The following is a 19,258-nucleotide window of genomic DNA, read 5'->3' on the forward strand; positions in this document are numbered from 1 at the left end:
TAAGTGGTACAAAGAAAGTCACAGAATTAATTGGTACCAAAAACAAACAAACAAAAAACCAAAACACATATATTTAATGGATTACTACAGTGACCAATCTCAAAACTGGGGTAAGGCTACCTTCTGAAGCACAATGATAACATGAGACATTTCCTATTGACAAAACAGGGATGTTAACAGAGGCCATTGGATAATCATCCAATTTCCTACCATTCACATAGGAGCTCTGACCTCTCCCCACAAAAAATTCTGACTCAAATGCTACCAGTAACAGGCTTGAAAACCTTTGCACCAGATCCTAACTTACAGATCCACTCTGAGAGATGAGCTCCCTAGAAAAATCAATTCTGACCATGTTTACTTACCCAGACACTTTGAATTATGAGTTCCAAAAGCTGTTAAAAAACCCTTTCATTGTCACTGAGGTAGCAGAGAACTTCTCAAAACACTATCCAGAAATAGGTTTCGCTCATTTAATATACAAGGAAAGGAAGACAATCCTGAGTCTCCTCTGGGTATTTGGTGAGGTGACCTCAAGTACTTCTAGAAGGAGATTTCTTAAAAAGAACACTCATAAGCTGAGCATGGTAGTCTAGTGGCTAAAGTCCCACAAGGGGGTTGGTTCTAGTCCCAGCGGCCCTACTTCCCACCTAGCTCATTGCCTGTAGCCTGGGAAAGCAGCTGAGGATGGCCCAAAGCCTTGGGACCCTGTACCCACATGGGAGACACACAGGAGGCTCCTGGGGCTATCTGAACTTTCTTAATAGGACAGGAACTTATTTTACATACTCAATTAAAACCCTCTGGCAATAAACGTGCTACTTAAAAATGTTTATATTCTTGGGCCCAGAAGGATACTCTAGTGGCTATAGTACTGGCCTTGGATGCACTGGGATTCCATGTGAGTGCTGATTTGTGTCACTGGTTTCAATTCCCTTCCGGCTTCCTGCTGGGCACTTGGGAAGGCAGTGCAAGAGGCCCACGGACTTGGGATCCTGAACCCACACGGGAGACCTGGAGGAACATTCTGGCTCTGGACTGGCTCAGGTCCCACTGCAGCAGCCACTTGGGGAGTGAACCAGTTAATTGAGCATCTATCTCTCTGCCTATCCTTCTCTCTGTAAATTTGACTTCCCAACCCAAAAAATGAAACTAACATATAACATTTTCCCCAACATGAAAAAAGCTGTGAGAGCAACCCTTTGAGAAACAAACTCCATGCCATGCAACAGTAAAGCCTAATGCTAATAGCAAAAATGTAAGGCAGAGAGAAAAGATCTTCTAACTGGTGCTTCACTCCATAAGTGGCTGCAACCTCTGGAGCTTATCTGATCCAAAGCCAGGAGCCTGGGTTTCCTACTGGGGAACAGGGTCCCAAAGCTTTGGCTTGTCCTCGATTGCTTTCCCAGGCCAAAAGAAAGGAGCTGGAGGGCCCGGCGCAGTGGCGCAAGTGGTTAAAGGTCCTCGCCTTGCACGCCCGGGATCCCATATGGGCGCCGGTTCTAATCCCGGCAGCCCCGCTTCCCTTCCAGCTCCCTGCCTGTGGCCTGGGAAAGCCCAAAGCTTTGGGACCCTGCACCCGTGTGGGAGACCCAGAAGAGGCTCCTGGCTTCGGATCGGCATAGTATCGGCCCGTTGCGCTCACTTGGGGAGTGAATCATCGGACGAAGATCTTCCTCTCTGTCTCTCCTCTCTGTATATCTGCCTTTCCAATAAAAAAATAATAAAAATAAATCTTAAAAAAAAAAAAAAAAAGAAAGGAGCTGGAACGAAGTGGATCAGCCAGGAAATGAACCAATATCTCTATGAGATCCCAGCACATGCAAGGCAAGGATTTTAGCTACTAGGCAACTACACCATGTCCCAAGATTTATTTTCATGAGAAGGGCAGATACACAGAGAGGAGAGACAGAAATGTTTCAGCCAACTAGTTCACCCCCAGAGCTGAGCCAATCTGAAGCCAGCCAGGAGCTTGCTCTGGGTTTCTCATGCAGATGCCGGGTCCCAAGGTTTTAGGCTGTCCTCGACTGCTTTCCCAGGCCACAAGCAGGGAGCTGCATGGGAAGTGAAGCATCTGGGACATGAACTGAGACCCAAATGGATCCCAATGCGTACAAAGCAAGGATTTAGCCACAAGGTATCACACCAGGCCCTTCTTTCTTAAATTCACTACTGCTTCTGATGACAGCATGAAATAAATTTCACATAAAATACTTTCAGTCTCCTGACTGAAATGCTTACATTGTTCTTTAATGACATCACGGAATTAATGTTAAATGCAATCAAAACTGTCTACTTCTTCCATCACTCCTTACATTTCAGGAATATAAGATCCCATGACACCTGGATGTCATGCTAGTCTAGTTTATGCTGTTCCAGAATCACAAGGTATTGGAATCAGCAGAGGTATACACTCTCAGAAAGTGGCCCACATATCTTACCCACCCAACCCATCTGTACAGGAAGTCCTCTATGCATTTCTTATGCTGCAGAGTCTTATGAAGATAGGAACACTGTATTTGTTCTTTGTTTTGCATCTGTGTCTGTCATTCAACAGATTATCAACTCCATAACGGCAGGGACAGTGTCCTCTTCTTTAATCTGAATGTCTCTTACAGTACCTTAAAAGCAAGACCTAGTTGATTTATTGAATGCTAATTACAGGAAACAGTACTACTAAACTGGGAAAGTAATTTCAAGGCTCTCAAACTAAAAAGTCATTCTATTTGCTTTAAATTAATTGCATTGCATTATGTGACACAGTGTTATGGGCACTGGGATTCCCCCCAACCCCTCCCCGAACCCTCTTCTCATGGTGGATTTCTCCACCTTGCTGTGTTGCCACAGTTCAAATTCAGTTGAGGTTCTTTCATTGGAAGAATTACCAAGCATAACGTCCAGTGTCTCAATATCCTAGTGGGTTCAACAATTTGTTGGTGAGACCATCTCTGGTCCCAAGGTAAAGCCAGCAAATTACCATCCCAATCAATTAAAAGCCCGAACATAACATCAACAGCCATTTACAAACTTATGGCATTAACTGACATGGAATTGATTAATAGTATGTTGATAGGAAAATGCGGTTTCTTTACTACATCCTGTGAAAGTCATTCTATTTTAAAAATGACTTTTCCTGAAGATAGACTTATGTTTTTTAAACAGAATTGTCTGCAAGTGGTTCTAGGAAAACATGTATAACTGTTTAATTTTCCTTTCCCATAAACAATTTGAAATAACCTGGTACAAGACTTAAGTCACATAAAGTGTAGCTCGAAAGTAAATAGGAAAACTTCCTGGACTGCTGTTCAAGTGCATTCACACAAGAAATAGCTTGCTCCCTGCACCTACATGGGAGATCCAGAAGAGCTCCTGGCTTCGGATTGGCTCAGTTTCAGCCATGACAGCCATTTGGGGAGTGAACCATCAGACAGAAGATCTTCCTCTCTCTCTGTCTCTCCTCCTCTCTGTATATCCGCCTTTCCAATAAAAATAAATCTTAAAAAAAATAGCTTGCTGCTCTTTAGTGTGCATCACTTAGTGTTACTATCTCAATAAATCAGCTCATTAACAAGAAAGAAATTCTTCTAACACAAACATTAATAACACGGATTTTATCTTAAAATATAGCATTTTATACCCATCAATATCTAAGGTGAAAAAGTACACTGCTCAAAAAAGGAAAGAAAGCATATAGAATAAAATCAAGTTCACAAAGGAAATTCAGTAACTGTGCAGATTCAGGTCTTGTCAATCTCAAGTTCAGGGGTTGTAATTTGGACATAGCATGAAAAGATCAGTGAACACATCTTTGTTGTTGTTAACCTCTTACATATTAGGAAATGCGGCCATCCCAAATGCCTGCCACAGCCCAGGCTAGAGCCAAGAACAGTTTTCCATAGAAATCGTAGCGAATCAACGACTTGACTCATCACCTTCTATATCACACAGCACACATTGACAGATTAGAACTGGATGAAAGTGGGATTCAAACCCAAGCATTCTTTTTAAGTTTTTTGTTTGTTTGTTTTTTGTTTTTTATTGGAAAGGTAGATATATAGACAAGAGGAGAGAGAGAGAGGAAAGATCTTCCATCCGATGATTCACACCCCAAGTGACTGCAACGGCCGGTGCTGTGACAATTGAAGCCAGGAACTTCCTCCAGGTCTCCCACGTGAATGCAGGGTCCCAAGGCTCAGCGCTGTCCTCGACTGCTTTCCCAGGCCACAAGCAGGGAGCTGGATGGGAAATGCAGCAGCCGGGACATGAACCAGTGCCCATGTGGGATCCCAGCGTGTGCAAGACGAGGAGTTTAATCACTACGCTATTGCGCTGGGCCCAAACCCAAGCATTCTGATACAGGACACAGGTATTTGAAGAGCATTTATCACATCAGCCCACAGTAAATTTTGGAAAAGCAAACATACAGGTATTGTGGCACAGTGGTTCAAGCCATGACTTAAGAAACAGCTTTTTCAGAATCCTGGCTGCTCTGCCGCTGTCTTGAGAAAGTAGTGGATTATGGACAAATGTACTGCCCCTCAAAATGATAGAAGAGACATAAGAGCTATGCATTAATAAAACATCTTATCACATATAGTATTTTAAAAATTAGGGAGAGTTGCCCAGTGCAATAGCATTGTGGCCAAGCCTTCACCTAGCATGCACCACCAAGATCACAAGTGGGCAATGGTTAGTGTCCTTGCTGATCCATTTTCCATCCAGCTCCCAGCTTGTGGCCTGAGAGTACAGTGAAGGACAGCCCAGGGCCTTGGGACTCTGCACCCATGTGCGACAGATACCCAGAGGAGGTTCCTGGCTCCTGACTGCAGATCCACTCACCTCCAGCCAAGTGGCCACTTGGGGAATGAATAAGTGGACCAAAAAAAGCTTGCTCCGTGGATGTGGCTTCCTAATATAAATAAATCTTTAAAAAAGGGGGGTGGGGGGGAGCCGGTGTGGATGGCCTAGCGGCTAAAGTACTCACTGGGATCGCATATGCGTACTGGTTCTAATCCTGGAAGCTCCACCTCCCATACAGCTCCTTGGTTGTGGCCTCATGAAAGCAGCTGAGGACGGCACAATGCCTTGGGACCCTGCACCCACATGGGAGACCCAGAGGAAGTTCCTGGATCCTGGCTTTGGATCATTGCAGCACCAGCTGTTGCGCTCACTTAGGGAGTGAATCATCTGACGGAAGAACTTCGTCTTTGTCTCTCCTCCTCTCTCTATATCTCTGACTTACCAATCAAAAAGAAATAAATCTTTAAGAAAAAGGGGGTGGGGTAGGAGAGGGAATATTTGGTGCAACAATTAAGGCACTTCTTGGGATGCCTAGATTCTATGCTGACAAGCACTAGATACATGTTCCAGATGACCACCCTGACCGGTAGGCAAGGATGCCTCAAGTAGTTGGGTTCCTGTCAATCCCAAGAAAGACAACTGACTGAGATCTAGGATCCTGGATTCAACGGGAGCAGCCACACCTGTTAAGGGCATTTGTAAAATAAAACAATGTTTAGAATCTGTGTTTGAAATAAAAGAAAGTTGTTCTTATTTATTTATTAAAGACATAAAAATAGATGGTCTCAGGTCCAGTACTGTGGTGCATTAATTTAACCTAACAGCATCCAATGCTGGCATCCCATATGGGCATGAGTTTGAGTCACGGCTGCCCCCACTTTGACCCAGCTCTCTGCTGATGCCTGGATGAGCAGCAGAGAAGGATCTAAGTAATGGGACCCCTGCTCCTGGGGGTGGGGAGCAAGAGGAAGGCCTGGATTGAGCCCTGGTTTGGGAATTCAGCCTGGTACAGCCAAGAGTTGCAGCCAAGCATGGAAGGAACCAACAGATGGAAGATCTCTTGCTCCCTAACTCTACCTTTAAAATAAAAAAAAAAAAAAAAAAAAGGAAAAGAAAAAAATTTAACATGTTCTGAAGATCAGAAACATCTGCAATGATGCCTACATGATATAGTTTTCTAAGAAGATATTAAGATGCCTTACTGGAAACAATGGACCTCAATGAGTATACTGGATTTATCCATCCATCTATCAAAGGAAAATTGAAATTTGTTCCTTGTTTTACAACAATTAAAAATTCTCCTCTCATATTAATTGTTCTAAATAAACATAGAAATGAAAGATGTTAATGGTTAATAATGTTGTGAGGAAACCTCTTATTACTGTTTGTGTAAATACATGCAACACCTGTTGAATCAATTGTATGACTGAAGGAAATGGCAACTACTGCACAGATTCCACCTGCATGAGATAAAAGGCACTATTGTGAAGGAGTGCTATGGTTAAACACCAGGTCACAATTATTCTTATCCTATTCTGTTTACTATCCACAAATCTTAAATGGAAAAAAGAGCAAATTTTGAGCACCAAAGAGCAAGACAAAGATTCGTTGTTTTCAGTTACTACTGTATGACTAATCTCCCCCATTCAAAGCCCAATTTTAAAAAACAGGAATACTAAAGCATGTTTTATTCCTTCACACACATTAACAACAATCACCCATGACAGATCTGGCTAAACAAAACAGTCATTAAATAAATACAAAATATGTCAGAAAAAGAAGCTGTCTCCGTATCATCGATATTGAATAGGTAAAAGAGAACAAGTTAACTTGGTGGCAAAAACTCTACACAAGTTATTTTAAATTCTGATCATAAAGAAGACAGAGGAGAGAACATAAGAAGTTGAAAAGGATATAATAAAAAATTAAATATATAATAAAAAAGTAAAGGGAAAAATTTAATATACTACCAAAACTTCTAAAACACACACATGCACACACACTGTCTCTCTCTCTCTCTCTCACTCACTCAACAATTATTTTAAAAACTTCAGAATTTAAACTGGGGAGCTGCAGTTGTGGTGTGGAATAATTAACTACCTCAGTTCCAGCATCCAATATGCTTGGGAAAAGCAGGAGATAATGCATGGGCCAAGTGTTTGGGGGCGCTGCATCCATATGGCAGACCAGGATGAATTTCCTGGCTTCAAACTGATTCAATCCTGGCAGTTGTGCCCATCTGAGGAATGAACCATCAGAGAAGATCTTTCTCTCTGCACCTCTCTTTCTGTAATTATTTATAATTAATTAATAACTAATTAGTTAATTTTTATTTAGGAAAAGAAACAAAAAAATAATTTGAATAGGAGCAATACAGGAACCAAATCCCACCAGGCTCCCAGACTCTCCAGGTAGAGTCTGATGACCCAGCAAGCACCAGACTCTGAAGAAGCATACAGATCCATAGAGCTGACTGTCCTAACGTAACATGGCCTATTTTATTATGTTGATATTTGCCATCAAAACTGGTATATATATTTATGTAGTAGATATATCTTAGTACTAACACAAGTAGTAACACCCAACCATTTCAGTAATCATTTCTTCAATGCTAGAATAACAAAAAAGCCATTTACTTAAATGTTCTTATAAAAGAACTTTAAAAATTATAAATTTATAGTCCAAAAGCAAAGTACAGATGTTTCTAATATCTGATGCTATGAAGTGCAAGACACATGAAAGAACAAGATATCAAATACTGAATCTCAATGACTTACTAAAGGAAAAGCACTTGTACCAATGTTAAAGTTGTAAACTCAACTATAGACATTTCAAAGTGAATACTTCAGATACATATTCCAAGCATGGATGAAGTAGTTTCACTATTTATCCACTTACCTCCAGGAGTAGCAGAGTCTCCTGTTCTGTCCATTCTCTTCCAGCACTAGCACCTTTACTCTAAAGAAACAAAATCATTATTAATCATTTCATCACTAAAAGACAGTATTGGGCCCAGCGCCATAGCCTAGTGGCTAAATGCACCTGGATCCCATATGGACGCCAGTTCTAATCCCGGCAGTTCCACTTCCCATTCAGCTCCCTGCTTGTGGCCTGGGAAAGCAGTCGAGGACAACTCAAAGCTTTAGGACCCTGCAATCGTGTGGGATGCCCAGAAGAAGTTTCTGGCTCCTGGCTTTGGATCAGCACAGCACTGGCCATTGAGCTCACTTGGGGAGTGAATCATCGGATGGAAGATCTTTCTCTCTGTCTCTCCTCCTCTCTGTATATCTGACTCGTCCGATGATTCACTCCCCAGGCGGCCACAACGGCCGATGCTATGCTGATCCGAAGCCAGGAGCCTCTTCCGGGTCTCCCACGCGGGTGCAGGGTCCCAAAGCTTTGGGCTGTCCTCGACTGCTTTCCCGGGCCACAGGCAGGGAGCTGGAAGGGAAGCGGGGCTGCCGGGATTAGAACCGGCGCCCATATGGGATCCTGGGCGTGCAAGGCGAGGACGTTAACCACTTGCGCCACCGCGCTGGGCCCATAAATAAATCTTAAAAAAGAAAAAAGGACAGTATGGACAGAGCTCAGCAGCAATCACTTCTTTTAAAGGAATTTCTTTTTACAAAGTAGTTTTTCAGGGATCATTTCATGCAAATCACCTACCTAAAGCCCTAAATAATGAGAATTTAAAAACCCAAAAAACATTATTTCAAAGATTTCCTGATGTTAATCAAGAACTCATGAACATTCGGGAAATAAATGAACAGATGAAATATCTTTGTCTCTCTTTCTCTTGGTAAATCTAACCTGCCTTCCCAATAAATATACATAAACCTTAAAAAACAAAATTAGTTTCCTTGTGGGGCTGCCACCATGGTGACGTAGGTTAAGCCACATGGGTGCCAGCTTGAAACCTGCTACACTTCAATCCAGCTCCCTTATAATGTTCTGGGAAAGTAGCGTCAGTTAATCCAGGTCGTTGAGTCCCTACACCCAAGTGAGAGATGGAAGAAACTCCAGGCTCCTGGCTTCAAAAGGGAGCAGCTCTGATCATTATAGTCATCTGAAAATGGAAGATCTGTGTTTCCTTTTTTTCTCTCTGTAAACTTTCAAATTGAAAAAATTTTTGAAACAAAACATAAATTATTTAAGCTATAATTAGTTGCCCTGAGTCCATACTTTTTTTAAGTTTCTAAAAATTACAACATTTATAATAACATAACCTAACTATATTAAAGCAGAAGGAAACGGCTACTTTTGAGATCCCCAAATATTATCAACTCCTTGCTCACGGCTTTCACTTAGCTTTGCCCAAGCCATTACTACCACTTGGGAAGTGAACCAGTGGGAAAAGTGTCTCTTCCTATCTCTCAGTAATTCTCTCACATAAGTCATCCTTAAAAGGTGGGGAGGACAGGCCCAGCACTCTAGCCAAGCTGCTGAGGTACTCGTTTGCATTCACGGGATTCTCATGTGAGCACCAGTTCGCGTACCAGCAGCTCCACTTTCATTGCACCTCCCTGCGTGTGGCTTGGGAAGGCAGTGAAGGAGGGCCCAAGTTCTTGGGAGTGAACCAGCAAACGGAGAGCTCACATGTGCATACTCACCTTTTCTTCCCGTCACTTTCAAATAAATAAATTTCAAACAATAAAAAGAAATTACACTTCCTAAAGAAATTTACGCATCTTAGAAAGACATGCTAGACTAGAATCCAGCAGGTATGCTTAGAAAATTCCTTACCTTTGCTAATGTCTTCTTGGAGTAAATGTCAGTACGAAGACCAAAATTCTGCAAATCAATTGGTTTTTCCTTGTTCTTCTCGGGGAAATTTAACATCTGCTGAGCAGCAGGGATCTATGAGTCAAAAAATGATAAATAGTTATATTAGCCTCTTCAAAGTAAAGAGGATCAAAGTTATTAAAACGGTAATATCAGCACTTAAATCACTCTTTGCACTTTTTCTACAAAACAGATAAAAATCCACCAAAAAAGAAAAATATTCATAACTCCATACTATTTAGAAACATTTTTGGTGCCTCTTTAACTCACAGAAACAATACAAAACAATAAACATTCTTTAAAATACTCTTTTATTTCGAGCTGGAGATTTTGAGCTTAGGTTTCAATACAAGGCTATATACACTCTACTTGATATAATAATAAGTCTTTACAACTTTGCATCTGCAGAAACTGATTTTTCCAAATTTTTACTTTAGAGATGAAGATTTTGTAGTCCACGTTTTGTGGACACAGGTTAAAGACAGTGGAAAGTGATTTTGTGTAATCTGTTTGTTTATCCATGTCTGAGAACAGAAGGATAAAGAAGTTAACATATATAAGAAATAAATTTGTAATTTGATGGATTAAGGCACACTTTTGAGCCCATTAAGACTCATTTAATGTAGTCCATAGATTCTATGCACTCATTATTTGCAACAGGAAAAGGGAATTCACACACACACAAAAACCTTCAGCTAAGAAGCAACACTACCAGTGATACTCTAACATTACAATCACTGTTTTTGAACAAGAGTGCTCTAAGGAGTAATCCAGTTACCACTTGGGGCCAAAGGAATTTACCTGAGGTGATCGAAGGTGCAGAGGCACAAGCCCTGAGGGAGTATCAGCTAACACATTGAAGTGAGGAGTTGGAGGAGGCCCCATTGCCATAGGTCGGCTTTCTGGGTCAACTTGGTAATTAACGAGTCCCCACTGCTCTAAAAAGGCATGAACCCTAAAGGGAAATAAACCGCTGAAGTTAAAATCTAGAGAATCAACCATATGTTCTGTGTAACCATCATCCTATCACAAAAAACAAACAAACCAGCTAAACATGTTCTTTGCAAATGTGGATCACCATCAAGTATCTGACTATAAAATTGAATATGTAAACTGTAAAATCTGGAAAATGAACACTGAAAGATAGGCGCCAGCAAGAAAACATACAGTTTAATCAAACATTAAATAACAATGCCTTTCCCAAATGCACATGGAGGATATGGTAGTCCATTAGGGTCTGCAAAGAACATCAGGTACCATAGCAGAGGAAGGAGAGCAGAATAAATTGATTTATACTTCAGCTAAGTATTGACAACAAATATCTGGGAAAATGGAAATTCTAAGGTGGACTCTGTCACTCAATGGACCTTGGAAGGATTTCCTCATCCTTGGATCGGCGAAATCAACAGCATGTCACAACTACAAAAACCACTTGAATAGAACCCTTGGAGCATGCTCCATCAATATCAGGAAATCTGGGACATTGTGTGGCCATTCCCATTCAGGGGTACTGAGGCAGTTGGGAGGTTGGGTGTAGCTTCTCATCTTATCTCTCCCTTTACCCCATATACAGAGGGAATAAAATGAGGAAACAATGGTTTCACCCACCTTGCCCTAATTCTTGACCCTTCCCATCTTGAGCAACTATGTATACATCACCCAAAACAAAACAAAACAAAACAAAACAAAACAAAACAAAACAAAACAAAACAAAACAAAACAAAACAGCAGCAATGCCTAAGTAACTATCACTGGTAACCTAAAATGAAGCCATAATCATACCTCATCACAGCACATACATCTCCAGTCAAATTCCTCCGACATGCAGTGCTGGTTAAGTATTCTTGGGGATTTAGGCGGTATGTGTCAATCATAAAATTTCTATATGCCAAGTATCTGAAAATGAACGGCAGAATTCATAAGGCAGAGAGACATGCATCATTTCAGAAACAGTAACAGGGACAAAAATTCAACAAATAGATATATAAAGTACTGAATATTCAGTACTGACAGAAGTCAGAACCTTTAGCACACAAACCAACCGTTAACTTACATCAGAGGTATCTGACAATCTTAGCATTAAGTAACCTAAGTGCAAACTTGGTCCTGCAGGTGAAGAGATAAATTTATGACTGCCTACAAGAGTTACTACTAGCATAGATGATGAGTACTCTCCCAAGCATTTATTACATGCCAAGCACTGTTCTAAGCAAAACCTATACTATGTTCCCCATAATCTCTCTGTAAGGTAGAGTCTATTTCCCTCCCATTTTCAGATGAGAGACTGAAGTATGGTTGATAAAGCATTTCTTTCACATCAATGGATTGCTAAGTGGTGCAGCAAAAAGGAACAAAGGCAGTGTGGAGGTTCTGGCACTTACGCTTTTATCCTCTGCTCCATCTCGTTCGTACAGTCTCCCATAAAGAAACATGAGGATCTACTATGGTTATGAATTCTTGTGATATATCTTATCCACAGTTTTTTAAGCAGATTCTAGCTACTAAAGCAACAAGCGGAAGCCATATTCAAAGGGAAGACATGAACACACAAAGAAAGAAAAATTCAAGCTGTACTAAACCATTCTGCCAGAACAGATTTCAAAATCCAGAGCAAAGGATTTTCAGTCTAACAACAGCTTTTGACATTGAATACAATGAAGTAATTTGAAATCACTTTCAAAAGAACAAAAAATAACATCTATCCTCTGGAATAAACACAAGTGGGTGAACACAGAAAAGAAGATGAAGTCACAAAGTCAAAGGGGTTAATCCATAAAATGGTGCTTTTAAACAGAAAATAACCAAAACTTTTAAATAGTTAAAAGTTTTAGAAATAAGCAAAAGAGCTGAATGGCTTGCTTAGCCAAATCTGTGATTCTGGTTTGAAGTAAATTAAAAAATGATCTTTGATATGTAAACTGAAACTACCGTGGACAAACTACTATCAGTTCATATTTACTAATTAATTTTCCATTTTCATCACAATGTTTCATGTAGAAAACTAGAGGTTGATTCTCCCTTAGTTTGATCATGGGACATCTATTTATGCAGTCAGATACAAAAAGGAAGAGTAACACATAAATATCACAGATACTACTTATATCATGATAGTTAGGAACTTAGGAAGAGAAGCTTACAGTTATGTAAACTAAGCGATCATAAAAAAAATACTAACTTTCAGGCAAATTTCTACCTTCTAATAAAAAGTCCCATTTTCAATGTAAAAGCACAAAAAAGCATAATGAAATTAGGTAAACTGGATCTAGCACGGTAGCCCAGCGGCTAAAGTCCTCGCCTTATACATTTAGGATCCCATATGGGTCCCAGTTTGTATCCAGTTGCTTCACTTCCCTTCCCATCCAGCTCCCTGCTTGTGGCTAGGGAAAGCAGGCAAGGACAACCCAAACCCTTGGGACCCTGCACCCCCTGTACCCATGAAGGAGACCTGGAAAAAACTGCAGGCTTCTAATTACGGAATGTCTCAGCTTGGACCTTTGTGGCCACTTGGAGAGTGAACCATCAAATGGAAGACCTTTCTGTCTGTGCTTGTCTCTGTAAATGTGACTTTCCAATAAAAATAAAATTTAAAAAATCAAGTAAATCTTGCTGTATTCTTCAGCCATACTACACTGACTTAATCAGTAGTCACACTTTAGGTAGGTAAGATAATGACTTAATTTTCTCCTGGGTCATTATGCATGATTGCATACAATCCATAACACATTAGGAGCTGTTAGGAGAATCCTGAATATGTCTCAGTTATCACCCATTACAGAATTTAATCTTTAATTCCACCAGCTGATGTATTTATATTGTAAGCTTTAACAGGGACAAATATGCCATTTCCACTGATGCAAAGAACTCTGAAAAATTATACACATAGTTCGAAATGGAATCTGTGCAAATGTCTAAACCCCAGAAGCAATAAACTCATGACAGTGTCCTCTAACAACCTTTGCGATTTACACACAAAATAGCAAGTTTTCTAAAACACCGGTCTCACATTTCTGGAGTCTTGGATTTATTCTTTCCATTGAAAAACTCTGGAAGAGCACGCCGTTCAATCACGTGAATACTGAAAGAAAGGGAGAAAAAAAGACTGGAAGTCTTCTTCTGAAGAAAAAGATTTTAATATTTGAACTAAGCTCATTCAGTTTCCATTGTACAACTGATAAACTCAAGCACTGAGCAGAGACTGCCAAAATTAGGTGGCATACACAAGTTCCTATGTGTTAACAGCTATAATGGCTTTTCTTTCTGTAGTTTTCCCATTTTCATATTCAAACTGAAATACTTCTAACACCACAGTGAAAGCTAATTATTTTATGATTCTCTTCGTATAAACACATCATTACCAAATAACAAGACAAGATACAATGAGTTCTTATAACTGGCTAACAAAGAAAAATCAGTGTAATCACCAAGGCAGTAAGCTGATGAAAACCAAAAAAACAGTCAGGAGACACGTGAATCTGTTCCTAACCAGCACCTCAGACTCTTAGCATCAATGCACCTTTTCTCAGTCCTCAGAAACAGGGCATACGAGTAATTCCCAAAAAAATCTCAGTTATCAACCGCATTTAATAAAGTAACTGAAAATCACCAATAGCTTCGGTACAGCTGCTTTGGTAACTCAGTATCTGCAGTGGAACCTTCAACCAAACTTTCAAACAATGAGGGGATGGGATAACTGCCACAAATAATTTATGCATTATTTTTCACATTTAAATTAAATTGAAGCTATACGGACAAATGGTATAGAAACAAAGAATTAGCTAAAAACTTCTAGGAAGTTGATTTCTAAGTTGAATTAATGCTATATAAACATACATTGAATATACTTTTACTTTTATTGCAAACAAAAGCTATAAGCAATCACATAATTCTCAATAACAGCCCCTGTTTTCATGCTACATGTTAGGAACAGCCCAGCAAAAAATACATATGTAACTTATTATATAATATTAAACACAATATTTAATGGTTATATTTGCATAATTGTATGTGCACTATATGAAATTACAGTATAATATATAGTAAAATAAGATAAAATAGACATTTTTCTATATGATAACACATATGAAAACATCTACCCTCAAAGAATACTTGAGAAAAGTATTTACATGTGCGCCAAAGATTTCAGAAATGGCAATTCTATAGAATTTAACTACACAAATTTCTGACAGACTTAGTTGAGGAAGTAACTTCTGGCACTTAAATTTAAAAATGTTAAATGTTGGGCCAGTGTTGCACTGCAGCACATTAACCTAACTCTTGTGATGCTAGCAGCCCACCTAAGAGGTTGGTTGGAATTCCTGCTACTCTGCTCTTGATCTAGCTCCCTAGAAATATGCTTGGGAAAGAAAGAAACATGGCACAAGTATGTGGGCCTCTGCCACCTATATGGGAGACACAAATGGAGCTCCTTGTCCCGGGCACAAGCCTGGCCGTTGTGGCCACTTGGGAAGCAAATCTAAGATCTCATGTTGCCTATTACTCTGCCTTTCAAATAATAAATTATTTTACATTGATCTTATAAACCTTGTAATAAGTAATATGTTAATCAGAGAAAAAAGAAAAAAAAGAGATATCTTCCCATCCACTGGTGGACCCTCCAAATGGCTACAATGGCAAAGCTTGACCTTACATAAAGCCAGGAGGCAAATGGGACATCCTCTACTGCTTAGCAGGTGCATTAGCAGAGATCTGGATCAAAAGAGAAGCAGCCAGGACTTGAATCGCAACACTGGCCACAAGGGCCCTGCGCATAGTGTAGTGGTTAAAGTCCTCACCTTGCATGCCAGGGATCCCATATAGGTGCCGGTTCTAATCCCTGCAGACCTGCTTCCCATCCAGCTCCCTGCTTGTGGCCTGGGAAAGCAGTTAAAGACAGCCCAAAGATTTAGGAACCTGCACCCACGTGGGAGACCTGGAAGAAGCTCCTGGCTCCTGGCTTCGGCTTGGCTCAGCTCTAGCTGTTGTTGCAGCTTAGGGAGTGAATCATTGGACGGAAGATCTTCCTCTTTGTCTCTCCTCCTCTTTGTATATCTGACTTTCCAATAAAAATAAATAAATCTTTCCAAAAAACAAAACAAAAAATCACTGGCCACACCCAATAAGAACAATAAGATAATCTTAGGTGGGGGGAACTGATTAAAGTCAGCCTTGTATGAATTAACATCTCCTAAGCAGTCAGTAAGGAAGTTACTTTGTGCTAGCTTCAAACACCTTCCCAGGATGCCACTGCTGCCTGCCAATAGCAGGCAGGACGCTAAATAAGTATGTGTTTTTGTACATTTTAACATGCCAAGGTTTATATTTCTAAAATCTTCTAAAGTTAAATATTTTCTGATAAAATAAAGCTATCATAGCATAAAATAAATCTGTCACTGGGTATGAGAAACTTATTTATATATTTAAAATAATCATAAAAACATATAATAAATCTTAGTAATTTATAATTATAAATACTGAAAATCTGCACATAGCATGGTACCCTAGTGGTTAAAATTCTTGCCTTACATCCAATGAATCCCATGTGGGTGTCAGTTCGTGTCCTGGATGCTCCACTTCCCATTCAGCTCCTTGCTTGTGAACAAGGTAAGCAGTTGAGAGGGCCCAATGCCTTGGGAACCTGCACCCACATCGGAGACCAGGAAGAAGCTCCTGGCTCCTGGCTCTGGACTTGCTCAACCCCAGCTACTGCAGCCACTCTGGGAGTGAAGCAGTGGATTTAATTTCTTTCTCTCTGTCTCTCCTTCTCCTCTCAAATTAGAAAAAAAAAAAAGCACTCAAAATTTGCCTATCTGAACTACAACTGATGGTGAATTTAAAGCTTAACAATACATAATCTTAATTCAACAGTCCTACCTGTAAATTGTTTCAAAGAACACATTTTATAGAGAAAACTCACTTTCTACCTCCTTTAAACTAGGGAAAATTACTGACATGAGACTTGGATAGAATGACATGGCCTGGTTTCAGGGACACTTTTCCAATACTTCAGCACCATGCTTAAAGATGGCAAGAACCTACTCACTACTCACCAGTTGTAATCAAACCATGATGCATAGCTAGGAATAATGATGTGATTGGTCTGCTCCGTCACATTATCTTCACCAGGGTCAACTGATCGACTTGGATCACCTTTGCTAGGATCGTCGTCTTCCTACAAAAATGAAACCAGAGTTCAGGCACAGAATTATAGGGACAAATGTGACAGCTATCAAACTTCTGATTGTAGTTCAAATAAAATGAAGGTACAGGAATAAATTTAAAGGACTAGGAAATTAATTTGTAATAAAAACAACCTTCTAGAACTTGTAAGGGACAACACAGACAGGTACCAAGGAATTTGCTCCTCTTCTTCAAACATGAAGTGTCCTAGAAACAGTATTGAGCATCAGGTCCTTGGGGCCTTGCACCCATGTGGGAGAACAGGAAAAATTCTTGGTACCTGGCTTCAGGTCAGCACAGCTTTGGCCACTGCAGCCATTTGCGGAGTGAATCAATGGATGAAGATTTATCTCTCAGTAACTCTACCATTCCAATTTAAAATAAACAAATAAGAACCCAGGTAATTTTTGCATTGGAATTTCTTTGCATTGATTCCATAATTTAATTTTTGTTGGTAACTTGATTCAACCTAAATTTCCTGTGTTTTATATTTTGAAATGAGGATATATTATCACCTCTATACATATAAATTAGTTTAGCAACAAACATTAAAATGTTAAAATACGAAAACACCAAGAACTGAAGTAGTTACCTGAATAATATTAATTATAGCTATGTTATTACTGGTGACAGAATTTAAAAATCAACAAAATCATGTAAACTAGCAAAAATAATTTCAGATTAATGTGTTTTAGTTTGACATATCTAACAGATATTTGAGGTATAGGTTTTAAAAATCTACTAGATGACAAATAATTCCTACATTTACATAGTTTAAAAAAAAGAGATTTAATGAAGGCTGAAAATATAAATTGATTTTTGTTTAAACTTTAACATATTAATTCATTTTACTTCATTTACTTGAAAGAGAGACAAAACCCTCCTATACACTGGTCACCTCTAAAGCATACACAGTTGACCAGGCTGATAATCGGTGCGGGGAATAGGATTCGCTTCTCACCCTTGGGTGGCAAGGAACTTCTTCCCCACCACCACGGGAACCATCAGCTTTGTCCCACCAAGGACGGGGTAAGCAGGAGCCAGGAGCAAAAGCCCTGGCCCTCTACTGAGGAACACAGGTATTCCATGCCAGGTTGTTATTACTACATTATTTATATCAAATAAGAAAATAGCCAGGATGATGCTGTAGAAGAAGGACCTAGAGAATATCTAACCATTTTTAATTATCTGAGACTGACACAAGGATTTAAAATTGCTCTTGCTCTTGGCATTAAAGAAAAAATACTAACTTTACAAGGAAGTTTTACTTTTGATTTAGATCTTTCCATGCTCTAAAAATCCCTCCCCAGCCCCACTGGAGTCCACATGAGCACACATCAAACAAAGAATCAGCTAAGTCTAAGACTCAAAAAATACTATGAGAATGATCTGAGGTTTATTGGTTAAGGCTGCAATCAATAAAACCAGGAGTAAGAAAATTAATACAAGGCTGGTTCTGGCTACATAGTCAGATAATTACACAAACAACAATGCTGGGTTTGACTATTAACTACTAAGAAGGGAACCAGGGAATCAGAAATTTCACCAAATAAGGGTCACAATGTAAGATGATAGAAATTTCCTCTCTAGAAAACTTTGGGAAATAGTTCACCATTGTGACAGAGCCAAGAAGGCCAAAATCCCATTTGGATGCCAGTTCCTGTCCCTGTTGCTCCATTTCTGACGAAGCTCCTTAATAATGGTCTGAAAAAAGTGGCAGAAGATGCTCCAAGAAACTCCCACACATATAAAAGACTGCATAAAGCTACCGGTTTCTACCTAGCTCAGCCCTGATAGTGAAGCAATCAAAAGTGAACCAGCAGATGGAACAGCTCTGTGACTCTGACATTAAAATAGAAAAATAAAAACAGAGCATTCTGAGGGAGCCAAATGGGAAATTAATCAGTAGACAAAAGGATCTCTTTCCTAGTCTCTCCCACAACTCATTCAAATACATAAAATAAATCTTAAACTAAGAATACAAAAACAAACCACGGGTCTAGGGCCCAGCAGCTAAATAGTTGCCTTGCATGCACCAGAATCCCATAACCAATTTGTGTTCTGATGGCTAAACTTCCCTTTCAGCCCCCAGCCTGTGGCCTAGAAAAGCATTAGAGGATGGCCCAAAGCCTGCACCCTGCATCTATGGGAGAAACCCCAAAGAGGCTCCTGGCTCTTTGCTTTGGATTGCCTCATCTCCAGCTGTTGCTGCCATGTGAGGAGTGAACCAGAGGACCGAAGACAGGAAGATTTTTCTCTCTGCCACTCCTCAATAAAAATAAACAAATCCTTAAAAAAAAAAAAAATCAACACGTTTCAAAATGGAATTATTATTAAAAAAGCTTATAATTCACTTTTTCCAGTTCTCAATACACAGGATTTCTAGAGAAATTATTCCACATCAGGCTTCAATTATTACCTTGCCTCCTGTTGTAACTGTTTCTTCATCCTGCTCATCTGCAAAATTAAAATATAAAATTTCTTTTACGAACAGGTAAAT

General features: G+C 39.7%; 1 protein-coding gene across 1 annotated transcript in view; it reads right to left on the reverse strand.

The window, feature by feature from the left end:
• Nucleotides 1-19,258, reverse strand: part of SMARCC1 (SWI/SNF related, matrix associated, actin dependent regulator of chromatin subfamily c member 1) — a 102,080-nt gene that overhangs the window by 48,550 nt on the left and 34,272 nt on the right. Inside the window, exons 13-19 of the mRNA XM_040994381.1 lie at nt 19,178-19,215; nt 16,629-16,750; nt 13,586-13,657; nt 11,365-11,478; nt 10,384-10,537; nt 9,544-9,657; nt 7,699-7,758 (exon numbers count right to left, since the gene is read on the reverse strand). Of these exons, the coding sequence (XP_040850315.1) occupies nt 7,699-7,758; nt 9,544-9,657; nt 10,384-10,537; nt 11,365-11,478; nt 13,586-13,657; nt 16,629-16,750; nt 19,178-19,215 (674 nt within the window). The remainder of the gene's footprint in view (nt 1-7,698; nt 7,759-9,543; nt 9,658-10,383; nt 10,538-11,364; nt 11,479-13,585; nt 13,658-16,628; nt 16,751-19,177; nt 19,216-19,258) is intronic.

This window comes from Ochotona curzoniae, unplaced genomic scaffold (assembly GCF_017591425.1).
Source record: "Ochotona curzoniae isolate NIBS_2020 unplaced genomic scaffold, NIBS_Ocur_1.0 contig_908, whole genome shotgun sequence".
NCBI classification, from domain to species: domain Eukaryota; kingdom Metazoa; phylum Chordata; class Mammalia; order Lagomorpha; family Ochotonidae; genus Ochotona; species Ochotona curzoniae.